This window comes from Haliotis rubra, unplaced genomic scaffold (genome assembly GCF_003918875.1).
Source record: "Haliotis rubra isolate DU_JTF1 unplaced genomic scaffold, ASM391887v1 Scf105, whole genome shotgun sequence".
NCBI lineage: Eukaryota > Metazoa > Mollusca > Gastropoda > Lepetellida > Haliotidae > Haliotis > Haliotis rubra.
Window position 1 is genome coordinate 217,015 of NW_025764948.1, and position 17,489 is coordinate 234,503.

At 44.6% G+C, this 17,489-nt stretch overlaps 1 protein-coding gene across 5 annotated transcripts in view; it reads right to left on the bottom strand.

Annotated features, from left to right (window-relative positions):
- The window catches only part of LOC124275683 (protein lin-54 homolog), a 30,845-nt gene that overhangs the window by 8,480 nt on the left and 4,876 nt on the right, over positions 1-17,489 (bottom strand). For 2 of the 5 annotated variants that reach the window (XM_046711309.1, XM_046711342.1), the window contains exons 3-6: positions 5,456-5,640; positions 4,609-4,742; positions 3,530-3,774; positions 1,389-1,585 (exon numbers count right to left, since the gene is read on the bottom strand). In XM_046711309.1, the coding sequence (XP_046567265.1) occupies positions 1,389-1,585; positions 3,530-3,774; positions 4,609-4,742; positions 5,456-5,640 (761 nt within the window). The remainder of the gene's footprint in view (positions 1-1,388; positions 1,586-3,529; positions 3,775-4,608; positions 4,743-5,455; positions 5,641-17,489) is intronic. The other 3 variants (XM_046711316.1, XM_046711332.1, XM_046711323.1) reach the window with 3 other exon arrangements.

Genomic DNA, 17,489 nt, shown 5'->3' on the forward strand with positions numbered 1-17,489 from the left:
TTCATAATTTTGATTCCTAATAAATAGATACACCTATTTAATAATGTTTTGAAAATGACACTGAACATTAACAAGACAACTTTGACGTGAAGAATCAACATAACATGCCAAAGTGAGTCATTGTTTGTCAAATAAGATTTAGAACAAAATACTTTCCCGTAAATGTTAATCACACTGGCATGATAAGAACAATATAACAATTAAGGCTTAAATTCACCCGTTTCTCAACCTTCACAATGTTTTCTAAGAAGCTTCGGGTGAAATATCAAAGGCGCCGACAGTACTTTATCAGACAATGATGTGCACTTTTTGCATTACGTCACAATGTGTTGGCGTCACTGCACGATTCTAGTCTGCCCCCTCGTAATCGAACCATTTTGCATTACGTCACAATGTAAGCGATGTCACGATGCATGTCAGTTGTCATCGCCTCGTACGGCCTCCTACAGTAAACTACTCCATTGCATTCCGTCTCTTGGTTTGCAGTTGCTTCACGCAGCTAAACATCATGGTGGAAACATTATGTTTATGTTTTAAGACGGTTAAAATGTCTCAATTCGACTCACAAGTTTTCAGCGACACGGTAACGTTCGCAATGTTTACATTCCCACAATGCAATTGGGGTATGTCGCTTGACTACTCAGCTTCATCTAGATGTACTGATCTAAACTTCAGTTGGAAGTAGAAATGTGACGTTCAATTGCCCCATATGGTTTACGTTAATGACAGATGTAATTCAAATAATTTTAAGAAGATATTTAATCCGAACATAAACCATCATCAAACTGTTATCATTTGTTTTTTTCTGGTAACGTTCGTCTTAACGTAGGGGGAGAGACACATCAATAGAACAGTGCGCCAGTTAGCCCTGTGCGAGGATTCTTAATTTACCGACACCGTTGTTTGTTTTCTGCCTTAAATTAATCGTAATTATCCTTAGAAAGTTATAAATTTGGCATCTTAGAAAAGAAATACAGTTAGCTCTACCAAGCAAGCGTCCTCGTACTTTAACTATAATAGTTCAGGGCGAAAATGTGCCTTATTACACTATACATGGTGGTAGAGCAAACTGTATTTCTTAATTAACTTCTCTGTTTTTTCGCTCACATAATGAATAGAATTTCCATAGTAAATATGGTAGGTTTCGGAAAACTATTACAATACATCATGACAGTCCTGTATCAAGAAACGACTACATACAAATCATGATAGCAATCCTCTTTTCAGAACACATCACAAATAGATCACATAAGCCATGGATTCAGCAACTGATTAGATCAGTGGACATGCCTTTTATAGCCAATGATCAGTGATGAAATTTGCAAATACTAATAAGGTAATAAATCCTGCTACACATTATAGACATACTAGAACTCCATGCTACTGACCCATTCAGTGAGTTCCTGGCCAGCACAGATGCAGACACAGAGGGATCACTACTGGCAATAGGAATGTAATCTCTCTGCTGCGTTTGTTGGGACTGCTGAGGCGCCACCTGTATCGTCTGCTGTTGTTGCTGTTGTTGTTGCTGCTGCTGCTGCTGTGGCTGACTTGACTGGTTTGACTGCTGCATCTGCTTTTGAATCTATAAGTGAGTGAGTGACAGCAATAATACACTTAATGCGTGTTCATGGTACCTAACTCTCCAGCTTGAACTTTCTATATAAACTGTTGGCAGAAAGAAACTTTACCACAGCTTGGATTTGATAACACCCCCCAAAAATAAATGCATGAAGTGAATTGCATTGAACAGATCAAAATCTTTTATCAACATTCAAAATGACCAAAACACATCTCACATGGCATTTCATGTCTTTTTGATCAGTGTGAGTGTTCCACATGCCGTTTGAATCATTTAATACCCTGATTGTGGGCTTCAGCTGATCAAGCATGCATCTCTTTTAACTTTTCATATTTATACCCCTGCCACACTTTTGAGTATTTCAAGTGCTTATGAGTTCAATACGCAGCCCATAAGCTCAAAATTGCAATTTTTTTCGATTACCTTGACTTATGTGTGACGACATCTAGCGTATAAATAATGAATTCAACGCGATCCATTGCGCACGAGGTACATGTGGATGGATTTGCGTAACACTATTTTTCTTGTCGCAAATAACTGCATATGCAGTGTGCCTGCTGAGCGTATTTCGGATGCACACAACTTATGCCGACCGCATGCCTGACACACTTATGACGAATGCCAGGCGTGTTCCGAGCGTATTCCCAATTTATTAAAAAGGTGGCTGTTTCCCGCTGTTATCGTTACCAGTGCAGATTCCATAGCGTGTACATCAACCTGTTGTCATCATGGGCCGCCCAAACCATCATATTTATACCACATATCGAGTGTACCCGGGATGTTTGGTAAGTACGCTAAATGTACTCTATCTGTGAGTTTGTCATAAGTTACAAATAAATACAATACGCTACCTGATCGCAGGACAAACAGTACCGATTCGTGCAATACGTCGGCATTTGCTAGCAGTTTGTTCAGTGTACATTGTATCTGCACTGCAAGTAGGCTATGTATATCGTCCAATATATCGCGAGCTCGTAGCTTCGTGCCTGGAGATAAGCGTATTGCGCGTATGAACTGCTTATCCCCCACGAACACATAGAAGACTCCTACCGCGCTGGACTGATGCAGGACTGGTGCATGCCCCAAAAAATCATTGTACTGGACCATACTTACACAAAACGATTGAGATGCACATGAGGTGTGTATTGTGCATATCGACTCGCGAATGAAAGAAATGTGAATGCCCAACTCATAAAGAATTAGGTTACGCAGAAGTGTGACAGGGCCCTTAAAAATATATAGACATAATAAAATGTGCCATCACTTTTAAGTTTTGTTGTGTTTGGACAAGCGTGTCCTGCACTGATTCAGTTTTGCAACATCATTTTTAAAGTGGCAAAGTCTCTTTTGGGCGTAAGTTTATACCACATTTCCCTGCAAATATTAGAATCTGCACGAACCAAACCAAGGACTGATGGTTTCCCATGCAACTAAATAGTCATCCAAGAAAACTAGTTACCCTGGTACCCAAATACCTGTCATACTTTAGCTGCAGTACTGTTTTACACTTTCAATTACAAAGTTACAATTCAAATGCTAAGGTGAGACATCTGGACAATTCATACTAAAGGCCAAAAAAAGATACAATAGGTGGCTTTCAACTCAAAGCCCCATCTATCAAGGATCAAGGACCAGGAAGAGGAAGAGGAACAACATCCCCTGGTGGCAAGCAGAGATGTGCAGACTGAACTTTGAATGCCTCGTCATTGCTATGCTAAAGTACATCAATTCACGTATTCTATTGCAGTTGATTATTACTATTTTAACATGAATTAAAGGAGGTAGCTGTGACTGCTATTTCTTTTAATTTTAGAAACTAGAGGTATCATGTATACAACTCAAAATACATTAAAGACCACTCAATCTCCCAATGCCTTCCAGTTGTGGGCATTCTTTAACTTGTTTTGTGTAGTATATTTACTGAGGTGATCAGACAAGATGTCTCACCTGAGTGACATACGTGGCAGGCACCAGGGCAAAGCCTTGTAGCCCCTGAATGTTGGCTCCAGCGGAGAGGATGGTGGCCCCTGACGGCAGGGCAGTCACCCCCCCTTGTGAAGACACCTGCACACTGTGTCGCAGCTGAGATAAGTTCTGGTTTGTTGCTGTCCTCACTGTGTTCACTGTGTTTGGGGCTGGGAGCAGGATACGCTGTACATTTTGGGAACCAGCGAAACCCCAGTCTTGGCTACCTACGGAGACAAGATCATGTCATTAGTGGACTTCCAATTGTGCACTGCCTGAAGAGTGAAACTTGAAATCATACACTATAATAGATTTTGAACATGAAAAATAGTGGTAGAAACTGTAGCTCACCTGCATAAGTAGTAAACAGTCTCAAATGTAAACAAAGACAGGCACATGACAAAAGTTGCTGTCAGTACTGAGATTCAGATATTTTCTGCACAAACACTGGAGACAAAATGCAACATACAAATCTGAATGGAACTATACATGATGTTATGTTGAGAAAGATACAAGCCAAAGTTCAGCTGCATTAGTCTGGCAATTTCAGAGAAGTATAAAGGACCAAAATATTGGTAATCATTTTAATAAAGATAAACTAAAAGTCAAAACACTCAAATGAGCTAATAGTGTAAAATATATGTTAAGCACCACTACTGAAGAAAAATGAAAAGTTTGACAAAAAGATGGTCGAAGAACGGTCTTTCAAAGTGGCCATGGAGACTTTCAAACAAATTCAAATCTTGAAATGTCATCAATAGTGGGAACAAGCATGTGAAGTTTAAGTTTCATTGGTCAGGTTGTTCACAGGAAATGCATTTGTTGGGAATTTAGGAAGAGGTTCAAAGTATAAAAGTCAAACAAATGCAAAAGAAGTACAACATACTAGTATATACTTCAGCCCCACTTCTGACTACACATATACCAAAGTTCACGGCACTTGAAGTAGAATCAAGAAATATCACGCGATTATTCATTAACAAAGACAGCTGCACATGTGCTGACAAACAAAGTAAAACAAAGCCATTCTGGTAGGTAGATCTGTGCATGGAGATTTGTACCAGTTGTGTTGACTGTACAGGGAGGGTTATCTTCACTTGGGAAGTGCTGGGCTGAGAAGCTGTTGTCAAGGTAGCCGGGGCAATGGGCCGCCCTGTCTGTATCACCTGGGTAACGGTTGTGGAGGGTTTTGACACTGCAACAAACAAGTAAATCACTTTAATACACACTTGATTACAATATACAGAACCAGACTTGCTTAGTGTCTACTGATACTCTCTGCATATAGAGGACACATATCTAGACCTGTTCACAGGCCAATATTCAGCCACAAATTTACTGAACATTCTCCCAGAGACATTCCATATTTTCAGATAACACCTGAGATATCATACAAGATAGATAAATAAGAAAAAAAGAATTAAATGTCAAACCTTCAAAAAGACTTCATGAAATAATTTGAAAAGGAGCGAGTGAGTTTAGTTTTACGCTGCACTCAGCAATATTCCAGCTTTATGGCGGCAGTCTGTAAATAATCGAGTCTGGACCAGACAATCCAGTGGTCAACAACATGAGCATCGATATGCGCAATTGGGAACCGATGACATGTGTCAACCAAGCCACCGAGCCTGACCAACCGATCCCGTTAGTCACCTCTTACAATAATCATGGGTTACTGAAGGTTCATTCTAACCCGGACCTACACGGGTATTTGAAAAGGACTTAATGACATCATTCCAACATCAGTTGTCAGGGATGGCAACAGGAAAATCTATTTTCAGCTGAAAACTTAATATTGTGTCATTGAGTTGAGGGTTTCTCAATGGATTTAGACGATTCACAATTTGAAATAAAATCCGCGGATCAGCGGAAAATTGCCATCCCTGAGTTGTAATAGGAAGCACTAACCTGTGGCGGTAGAGGTTTGAGAGGCAGGGCTGACTAGCCTCACATAATGAAACTTGCTGCCGGGGGACTTGTATCTGCTGTACATTGCTTGCCCCCCGGAGCTGCATGGGGCGAAACACAGGTTGAGCAGGGGCAAGCTGTGGATGACTCTTCGTAGACACCGACTGGGCCAGCACATTAGTCTTCTAGCAAGAAAGCAGAAAGCACAATCACATTATGCACCTGACAAATGTAGGTCTTTCCCACTGAATCACATATGTACACACTAGGAAACACTCATCTCAGAAATCAAACACGCTATGTAACAGTATACACTAAATATATTTCTGATGGTATGAATTAAGTGCTTTAACTAGAGTAACGTCCCTTAGTTGTTTACAGTTCAAGATCTCTTCACCCTTAGTATACCAAGTGCGGATAGTTCAGATGGAGACGTTTGTTCTACAGCTGTTGAGTCACTACCTCATTAGAGAATAATAATAATAATAATAATAATAATGATAGTGCATATTTATAATGCGCACATATCCACTTGCAATGTAACAGTTTCTAGAAGATGTCTTCTCTACTTGCCCAGTGAGGACGGAATAGCAGTCACAAAACACTGACTTATTACCTGCTTCAAGTTCAAACAATGTTTCTAAAACTTAACCAAACCTGAAGAGGTTTTCAATTCTTTGAAGAGAGTCGTCCTTGGGGTACATATATGCATTTTCTGCGCTGAAAATGTCCTGTGACAGTTGTATCAATGTTTTAATAAAATATTGTACAATAAATAAAATCTTTTATCTATTATACGGCCCCCACCTGGTGGAGTTACCTCCGCTACGCATGCGCAGCCAACCAGGTAAGCACCTAGGCCCGTGATCATCATTCCTTCTGCTGAATAAATCAGTGAACAGAATTGCGGGGAGGCGGAAGGTTCTACCCCAAGGACGACTCTCTTCAAAGAATTGAAAACCTCTTCAGGTTTGGTTATTTTTTTCATAGAGATCGCCCTTGGGGTACATATATGCATAAACACAGACTCCCAAAGACCGGAGGCCAGGGAGGAGGGAATTCTGTCAAAGTACACACAAATAGCGATCGTTAAGAATAATGTAACAGACGCCACAATCACTCACCTGTCACATGTCCCGCTTTTGAGCTTCCGCGAGAGGCATTATGGGAGGGTAACCGACAGGGAGGAAAGGTACTGAGAGTCTAACCTCGCAGGTTAGCATAATGAGAACGCATAGTGCTTAACGTAAACAAACCCCACCCACCTTATGGTCTATTAGAGAGCACCGAGGGGGGAAAAACACTCACTACCACCATAATCTCCTCCAGAGAATCGAAGGAGGTTATACACCCAGCAGCGACATATCAATAAAACACAGTATTGAAAGCAGCGCCAACTAAACCAGATAACCAAGACTCACTCGGTCAGGGTGGCAGGACACTGTCCACTGGAGAGAACAGAACGGCCAAAGCGCGCACGATCACGTGAATGTGTATCGAGCTGATAGTGCCTGATAAAAGTGCTAGGCCGGCTCCAAATAGCGGCAGAGCATATCTCTTCAATGGGTAGTGCCGATGCAAAAGCTTTTGACGTGGCTACTGCCCTGACCGAGTGAGCCTTCAACCCCTCAGGGGGAGGCTTGCCCTTAGCCTGATAGGCAGCACAAATGACCGATACAAGCCAGCGAGACAGGGTCTGTTTGCTCGCCGGCACCCCAGCCTTCCCGCCACCGTAACAGCAGAACAGATGGGTACCCGTACGGATCCCTTGTGTTCGTTTGATATAGACCTTGAGAGTCTTTCGGACATCCAACGGGTGAGTGCTCGTAGGAGAGGTCCCCGATGTGGAAGGCTGGGTAAGAGTAGGAAGTTCGATAGGAGCTGTCACATGGAAAGCGTGATCGACCTTCGGCGTAAGTATCCGGGAGGCTTAATACTGACACGATCTGTGTGGAACACAGTCAGCCGGTCGGACGACATAGCATGTAAGTCGCCAACCCTACTTCCAGATGTTACCGCCACCAGAAATACAGCCTTCCATGTTAACAACTGAATGGAAATAGCCGATAGACGGAGAACGTAGGACCGACAGCCAATCTAGCACAATTGACAAATCCCAAGGTGGGCTGGTTCGCCTGACAGCAGGTCGAACCCGATCCGCGCCAGCTAAAAAGCTGCCAGACGAGAGGGTGCTGCCCCAGAAGAGCACCATCGACAGGTGTGAAAGGTGGAAATAGCGTGGAGTAGCCATTAATGGTCGAAGCCGCCAGGCCTTCTTCCAAACGAGCTTGCAAAACTCCAATACTCGGACTAAATCCGCAGAAAAGGGATCTGCAATCCCCCTATCTGAACACCAGCCGCATAGCGGACCACCTATCCTCATACTGAACGCTTTGTCGAATCCCTACCAAAGCCAGAATTGTGTCTGCAACTGCTGCAGGAATTCCGCGATGCTTCGAGGCTAGACCTGACAGAGGCCAAGCCACCCACTGAATCCTTGATTGGGGTATGGCGCTACCGCTCTGAGTGAGAATGTCCGTCGCAAAGGTAATAGAACAGGAGGCTGAGCCAGAAACCTGAGAATTACCGAAACCAGCTCTGTGGACGGCCAAAGCGGTGCCAGTAGCACAAGCAGCCGAGCTGGCTGGGTGGACAGCTGGGAGAGGACCCGGGAATGAGTGGTAACGGGCGGAACGCCCAGAGCACTTTGCCCGGCCCAATCCAGCAGGAAGGCATCGGCAGCCAACGCCCTCGGTCCGGGTATTCGAGAGCAGAACACGGGTATCTGATTCGTCCCCGCCGACGCAAACAGATCCACCTGGAACGCATCCGCATAACTGGGAGATAACTCCAATATCTGCCGGTCGAAAGCATCCACTGCAAGGGCCAGGATCCGCGAGAGAGCGCCTGCTCGCACGCTCTCCAGCCCCGGAGATAAACAGGGAGTACCTGACAGTCGCGACTGGTCGCACCAGAGGAGAAAGTCCCACGCCTCCCCGAAGGAGCTTAGGGACACCGTGTCGCCTTTGCTTCAGGATGTACGCCATGGCCGCTCGGGTTGTCCAACTGAAGACGAACCACCTGGCCCTGACATGCTCTCGAAGCCAAAACCAACCGCGACAGCTCTCAGTTCCAACACGCTGATGTGAAGGCGGGCTTCGCTTCGACCAGAGTCCGACACCGACAGACTGCCCAGAAACACCCCCAGCCCGTGAGGGACGATCGGGTCTGAACTGTAAGAGCTGGCGCCGGATTTCCAAAGGGACCCCTTGGAGAGATTCCCGACATTGGTCCACCACTGAAGGTGAGGAGACAACCACCCGGGACTGTGAGACTCGGCCCAGGTCCTCCGAAAGTGAGCCCACAGACTCGCCAAAGCTTGCTGTATAGGGCGATCCTCAACCGCGCTCGCCACACTACAGAGATAGTCGCCGCCATATGGCCCAGTAGACGGAGCCAAGTCCGTGCTGGTGCCTGGGGCTGGGAGAGGAACGAAGACACCATCTCCGTGACTCTGGTGACCCGGTCGGGCTTACAAGGAAACAAGATCCTTGTGAGTTTGGAACCTCACCGAGAAAACCAAGTCCTGGGTGGGTACCAGGTCGGATTTCTTGAGGTTGATGATCCACCCCAGTCGAACTAGAATGTCTATCACTGTGTGAGTAGAATCTAGGCTCGCTGGCTGAGTTAGCAGCTGAGCAACCAGTCGCCGAGGTAAGGGTAACAACGCCTTCCTTGGCGATCGAAGTAATTTGAGGGTAGCTGGCACTAACATGAGCTTGGTGAACACCCTGGGGCAGTGGATATGCCGGAAGGGGAGCACCGCGGAATTGGTAATTCATCCCGCCGTAAGAGAACCGGAGGTACTGCTTGAACGATGGATGTATGGGCACATGTAGATACGCGATCCTTTAGGTCGATTGACGGAGCCAATCGCCGGGCTGAACAGAGGAGATCACCGAATTAAGTGTCTCCATCTTGAAGGATGGAACCTCTAGCATGCGATTCAACCCCTTGAGGTTGAGAATGGGACGGAACCCGCCGCGTTCTTCTTCGAACGAGGAAGTACGTGGAATAAAATCCCGCCTGTTCCTCGCCCGGTGGTATGCTCTATAGCGGACTTGTCCAGCAAAGCCTGAACTTCGTCTCGCAGTATATCCGCCCTGACCTGACATGACGGCACCGGAGTGCGACGTATGCCGGTGAAGTCTGGCGGGCCTCGCTTCCACAGTGGTAGATGGCCGACACTGACGGTGGAAAGCACCCAAGTGTTGCTGGTAGCCTTCTCCCACCGCAGGAATAGAGAGAGGCGGCCCCCACTGGGACGCGGTGGTAAGAGAGCGGAGTGGTCCCGAGTAGCTGAGCTGACTGGGACGGACCCACGGCGACAGCCTGTTGGGTTAACGGGAGGTCGGGGCAGACCTCCCGCGCCCGCGAAAAGGCTGGGAGCCAGACGAAGAGGACTGCTCCTTGCCCTTACCCTTGGCGGGACGGCTCCTCCGCCTACCCCTGCCCAGCGGCCGAAGCCAGCCGGCAGACTCGGGTGTAGGCTGCACCCCGGAGGAGGAAGCCGGAACGGAGCGCGGGGGCGAGAAGCCCGCTGGGTGCTCCAACAAGGCCTTAGAATCCTTGAAGGAGGTAGCTGCAGCGGCAGCCTCCCGTATGACCTGCTGTGCCCCAGGAAACAACGTCGCTCCCAGACGGTAGGGAAGGGCCAGCAAGGTCTGCTGTGTAGCTGCCGAGCAGTAACAGACGCCGACAGCCACAGCTTGTGCGATCCCCATGACTGGCGCGACATCACCGTAGACGCCGCCGACCAACCGCAAGGAGTCGCGCTAGGTGGGCCTGAACTTCGAAAGTTGGACGGAGGAGAACGACACGCGGAGAAACGCCCCAGCAGGCCCTCAGCCTCCAGGGCCGACCTCTGAATCGAGGAGAGGTAGGCCCTCGTGGATGACCACCCGCACCTGCTGCATAGCATTCGTAAACCTCCTCGTAGGTCCTGGTAAGCTTGCTGCAGGGGATGCCGCCAGGGCAAAAGGTGGCACTAAACGCCTTTGCCTGGCAGCCGAGCTGCACCGAGGAAGCCGAGCCTCCCCAGGGCCACCGGGCGCAAACACACACTCATCGCACCACTGGCACAAAAGAACAGGGAATCGCCCCCAGCTGGTACCTCTTGACAAGCTCAGGCAAGTCAAAGCGGAGGCATGTCCCAACCAGGAGGGGATCCACCACGCCCTGCACCAGGGACGGCAAGATGCGGAGCAGCTGCCTGCGCAGGGCTGCCTAGGGCAAACGCCTCGCCTGGCAGGCGGAACTCAGCCGAAGTCCGAAGCGCTGCTGGTAGGCACCGCTGCCTGGGGATAAACTCAGCAATGCGCTGCCGCACTCTCCTCAGAGCCGCCGAGAAACGGAAGGCTCCGCTCCTCGACCTCCCCCAACGCCCATGGACTCTGCACGCAGCCCGGAGCCCGAAGTCAGAGGCTGGGTCTCCCTCGCGAAGAGGACCCAACCCCGACCGGGTGGGAGGCCTAGCACCAGACACAGAGGGAAGGGAAGAGCCGAAGGAGCACCCCCGCCAGCACCCGACACCACACACTCAAACCCCGGTCCCGAGACGCTGGAGGAATACCAGGCAGAACTGGTTCCTCCGCTCTCATGGGCGGGACGGCGAGGGACCGGAACCCCAGGAATCCTCAACGGACCCTGCGCCAACACCGAGAGGGGACTGGGAGCTAACCCTCCCTCCGGGTAGCCGAGGAAGGCCCGGACCCGGCCAGAGGCAACGGATCTACAGACGCCTTCCAGGCCAAGGGATCGAGCCGGGCTCGGCGATCCCCACCCTCGACTCTCCGCCCCTGCTCGAGTGGGCGAGGAACTCCTGGCGGAGACCTCCAACCGACTCATGAACAAGGGACTTCACAGAGTCCATGTGCTGCTGAAAAGCTGTGTGATTACTGACATGTCAAAACCGCAAGGAGCAGTAGAAGGCTCCACTGACCGCGCCGACTTAGCCTTTTGCCTTTAGTTTTGGGTTTTGGCTTTAGACGGGGGACCTGGGTCAGTTCCTCCGCCGCCTCGTGATTTCTATATAAAGAGGAAATCTGCAGCCCGCCTCTTCTGGGCTCGGGGAGAAGCCCATACTTATTTCACACGCATACGGGTTTATGTCTGACTTTCTAGACAAACGCAGACACTTGTCATGCCTGTCTGCACTGGGTATACTTTGTCCGCAGACAGTACAAACCGAAAACGCCTGAAAGCAAACACGCAAGCATGTAGCTAACAGCGGAGCCAGCAGCATAAATATACACGCATAAAACATTGAAAATTACGTGAATGCTAATTACACGGAAGAAATACTTGGTTAAAACGCAATATGATGACAACGCATCGGCACGCTAAACTCCCGCCATGGAAAAGCAACACGCGGCGTAAACCACGGAAAGTTAGCATAAAATATATAATACAAAGTCACAATTATGAGACAACCGACCGCAAAGCTTTACTGTTCCGTTCTCATAGGACAAAATAAAGACCATACATACAGGTGGTGGTGTCCCAGACATTATTCTCTTTAACTTCGCTTTTATGGAAGGAGTTCAGCTCTACTCGACACATCCGCTCAGTGGAGTGACAGCAGAAGGAATGATGATACGGGCCTAGGTGCTTACTCCAGTTGGCTGCGCATGCAATAACGGAGGTAACTCCACCAGGTGGGTAAATGATAATAAATAAAAGATTTTATTTATTGTACAATATTTTTATTAAAAACATTGATACAACTGTCACAGGACATTTTCAGCGAGAAAATGCATATATGTACCCCAAGGACGATCTCTATGAAAAAGAATGAACATTCAAGATTATAGCACTTATAGATGGTGAGAGTGAACTAATTCTACTGAACCTTAATTAACACCATCATACTTTAACCACTTTAATGATGACCTAGAGGCGGGACTCCCTGGACAATGAGAAAGGTCCCTAGGTTACAAACTTTACTTTGTACATTTGGTACACATACTTGTGCTGCAACAATTCCACTGTGGGTGAATAGGCTACATATCACAAACATTGGCTAATCAAATTTAGAGACTCATCACCAGAGGCCCAGATAAGCATTGCGCGATCCGGTAAAATATGCATAGAAAATTTCCAACCACGATTGAAAAATAATTATATTGCAGCACTTTTAATATTTACTGAGAACGGCGCTTTAACTAAAAGTTTAAAAATAACCTTCACGACTGCTTTCAACCCAATCAGGGGTTATCTATAAAACCAATATATATTGGTGTTTGCATATTTATCAACAGTTGATAACTTACTTAGAGGGAAATCAAGGCGGTCGACACGTCAGTGTAGAATCATACTATCAATGGATTTGTTTTAGTATGTTGAAGCAGCCTCGCAATTTCTGCCTGGTCATTGGACTATTCACAACTGGTAACTGAACCTGATGTGTTAGGAATTATCACCCGTGACAGGAATTATCAACATGTCCAAATTTCCATGTCGGTAAGCACTTGTTTTCCTGGCCACAGTACTTGAGGTGATACATGCATTTGGCCAGTAGGTTACATCGGGATGTTGTCCTCGAAGGTACAAGTACACAGCAGGAGGAGTGCTATGAATCAAGAACAAACTTTCGCCATTTGTTTGGCCTATCTTATGCGCTGCGCCATTCATGTTCATCCGTACAATTATAGGTAAAGGCTAATTCAAAGGCCAGATCTCAGCAGTCAACATTTGTTGCAAGAGGTGAATATCGCCAGTTCAGGATACAAGCGTATGGATCAGAACTCAAGATGTCAGTCACTACATAGTTTGGCCCAGAACTGATTATGAACAATTAATAGATTGCTAAAAATGCCTCTGGTTGACTGGTGTTGAAAGAGTTAAATTGAAGACTCTGTATATCAGGTCCAATACGAGTGCCATATTCCAATGTTTCATTGGAAGACACAAGTCAAGATGTCAGGACCACATTAAGACATAATAGTGTATCCAGATACTTCGGTGAAGTAAAGTCACAATAATAAGCTTTATTCTTGCCTCAAATTCACAATGTTCGGCAACTAAAATACAAATTAATACACAAACAATGTAATATGCATACATATCATCAGATGCCCGATTCATATTGCATCCATACACACTAGGAAAAGTGTTCACAATATGATAAAGATTGCACAGCAAGGGGTCCTAACTGTTTAACTAAACAGGTTCAGATTTAGGGGATCCCTTGATTCAAACACTTTTGAAGTACTTTTCAAGGATCACACTAAATTTAAATGCTGGTAAATCATGTCAACTGAACTAGACTGAAGGACAATGCACTGAGGCACACTGTACTGTGATATATCAAGTTTTTATGTCTATTTTATCATCCGTCAACATATTACTAGGAATTGATAAGTAAAATGAGGAATTTAACGCATGTGTGAAAGTTTGACCATGCATTTAAATTTTATACCTAGGCCCTATTAAACAAGAAGACAAAGTCATCAATATCCCCCACAACCGTGAAATACTCTTTATGAATATGTCTACTAGTTATGAATATGTCAAATGTTTTGGAGTGTATACAGCAAAGTGGAAGGAGAGTATTGAAAGGTTTTTAAGATCTGCTCCAGAGAGGAGCATTACCATCAAATTCAATTGAAGCCTAACTTGTTGCCATGTAAATGCTACAAGATGACATCCTCATAGTCACAGCCTAAGTCACATTTCCATGGAAACAGCAAAAATATAATTCATATCTGGGTCTAAACCCCAAAAGGCACATCTAGGGATCATGCTTGACATATGTACCAAGTTTGATGAAGCTAGCATGTATAGTTTGGGAGATCTGCTACGGACAAGATGACATCCTCATAGTCACAGCATAAGTCATGTTTCCATGGAAACCGTAAAAAATGTAAATCATATCTGGGTGTCAACCCCAAAAGGCACATCTAAGGATCATGCTTGGCATATGTACCAAGTTTGATGAAGCTAGCATGTATAGTTTGGGAGATCTGCTCCAGACAAGATGACATCCTCATAATCACAGCCTAAGTCATGTTTCCATGGAAACAGCAAAAATAAAATTCATATCTGGGTCTAACCCCAAAAGGCACATCTAGGGATCATGGTTGACAGGTGTACCAAGTTTGATTAAGCTATCACCAATAATTTAGGAAATATGCTTTAGGACAAAAGTGTGAGTTTGGGGCCTTGACGGACACACGGAACTTCGTTTTCTATATCCCCATAACCGTTTGTTGCGGGGGATAAAACGAAAGAAAGACTGCATCTGAGATTCTCAAAGGTAACTGCATCTGAGATTCTCCAAGCTGGCAACCATTACTTTTGTGACATAAAACTACTTGTTTTTTACCCTATTGATCACTCCAAGGCTTCAATAACAGTTGGCATCTGTGGCCTTGGCAGATGGATGTTTCCCTTAGGATCAGACAAACAAATGAGGTTCAATAGTTTGGTTAACTACTTACTATAAAAAAAACTTTGGTCTATCAAATATTCAAAATGTGATACTTTATGCTGCTGACATGGGACTCAGAGGGAGCATCCATGTTACGTACTGAATCAAGATGTTATCTTTACAACCCAATATATTTCAAAGTAATCAAGGCAGTATACTGATGGATTTCATAACTATTTTGTGAACTACAACACCTTTCTGTTCAATCAGTTAAACACATTTGTCCACATTTGGTTCTACAAAGTACATTCCACAGAGGACTTCATGTACAAGTCAACTAGCTAAGAACCTTCAACTTCAAGTGATGAAGGAGTAAGAATTAGCTCTGAAACGTCGTGATAAAGAATAAAAAAGAACTCGTTGTCCATAAATCCTGCCATGTATTCGTGTTCGTCCAACTTCTAAATGGCTTTCAAAAACTTCAGCTAAGAACAGTAAACTAGACTTGTGGCAGCTGACAATGGCTCTGATATTAGTCATGTGAAGCAGTGCTACTTTTTATTGTTTATGATGTCACATAACTTGTGACGTCCCCGAGGCGAGTAAAAATGTAGTCAGGCGAATGGAAACAAACTTGCACTAGTCCGGCGGACTACTAGTTTTTTTCAGCGATTATTCATCAAGTACAGCAGTTGAGATCATCCATTTTCGACTCTCTCCACCAGACTAGTGAATCTAATGTTGCAGAACTCGAAGATAACATCTACATCGTGTCAATTTATTCAAAACATCTTAGTGGTCCCCTCGCTATACCACTTGTTTTAGGTTGGAAAGAGCGTGCAAAACTGGAAATTTTAGATATCCATTTCCACACCTTCTGTTCATTACAACTGGCCCTGATAGAGTATAACTATCTGATGCAAATGCATATCATTACATGAGTCCACATCAAAGTTGGCAAAGAGCAATGTTTCGAGGAAATCATTAAACAAATTGAATAAACTAAAGAATAAAATCTACAACTGTATTGTTGTTGAACGTATGTTATAAGTTACTATTTTCCATCTTTTTTGTGCGATCGTATAGTGTAAGTCAAGTGACATCTCGGCTTTCGTCGCCTCGAACTTAACGCTCAGACACTATGTTTAATGCTAAAATATATGCATGAAGCATTTTTGTCACAGGTGATAACCTGGCACGATACGTCCATTAAGTTCCATAATATACGTGCAAGTGGTGATTTTTTGCGTAACACGTTCAATAACATGTTTAACCCAAAACTTTCGTCTAAATCTCGAAGTTTTCGTTTACGACGACGATATCCATTACTGTAATATGATTGGCTGCCTTAGGTCATGTGCACAATTTTGACCAATCACCATATTTATAGCAGACAGTGGCCAAAAGATAAGCGTCATTAGAAACCAATCTTCATCCAATAAAATCGCATGTTACAACCGTGAAAAAACTCTTAGCAAAGGTACAGCGATATTGTTGATGTTCAGAGCTTTCAAATGATACTCGCCATCAAACGAAATGCCTTGCATGTTATTCATATGAAGCTTCGACAACGGAGGTATTTCCTGCTGTTGTGTCACGTTACTTAGCGGGAAGCCATTGATATCGGGAAATCGACGACCATACGTGTTATTTGAGAAATCTTTTTATAATAGTGTTCCGATTACGTAAAAATGAAAATATAAATGAAAACGACAAGCGAATATATTGTCATGTTACAAACATTTGTTTCTTCCATCGAGGTTTATCTGACATTATAAATGAGTAAGTTTACATTTTAATTTAAATTAACTTTTATAAAGGTAGTTTTATTATTTGAATAATTTGATATAAAATAGCTTTCATATTTATAAACAGTAGGATGAGACCTTTCAAATGGTGTATGACATGTAGTAGCAATAATGTTTTACAAGCTGATATTTTCCTTGATAAACATAGGCTCCATCGATGACCTCAAGAGCCTCTGGGAACTCGGTGTCATGGCAGTAAAAAAACTCTTGTTGACTGGCGTTGAAAGATTTAAGAGTAGATTAAATCATTTATTATATACAACAATAAAGCAATGAAAGTTAATTTCATTATCAATGGACTACTTGTTTTGTTTGTGGGCTAGTGATAGTTGAAGGTTACTAGCCTGAAGGGCTAGTGGCACTTTTAGGTTTAGTTCAAACCCTGCTCATGGCAAGTCACATTTCAACTACAAGACATGAAAAACTGCAATAGTTAGGCCAAAAATATATATGTGTGTTTATGGTTTCCCGACCGACACCATCACAAACTTCCCGACCCTAAACTTTTTTATCCGTTTTTTTAAAAGACGGCAAAACATTTTGCTATTCCAACAGTATGTACTCCCCAATGCTGAGGGCAACCATATGTGACCTGTGCTCAATTTCTCTTGTTTTCCAAACACGTTGAATTTAGAAAGTGTTGATGCTTCGGATATTAAATTTTAAGCTGGTTTCCCCTCTTTTCTTTCAAAACTGGTCCCTGATATTACATAAATATGTGATTTTATGAAAAATATGTGAGTGCAGAAAAAAACAAAAGATAAACCCTACCTACCGACCCTGTTTTATAATTCCA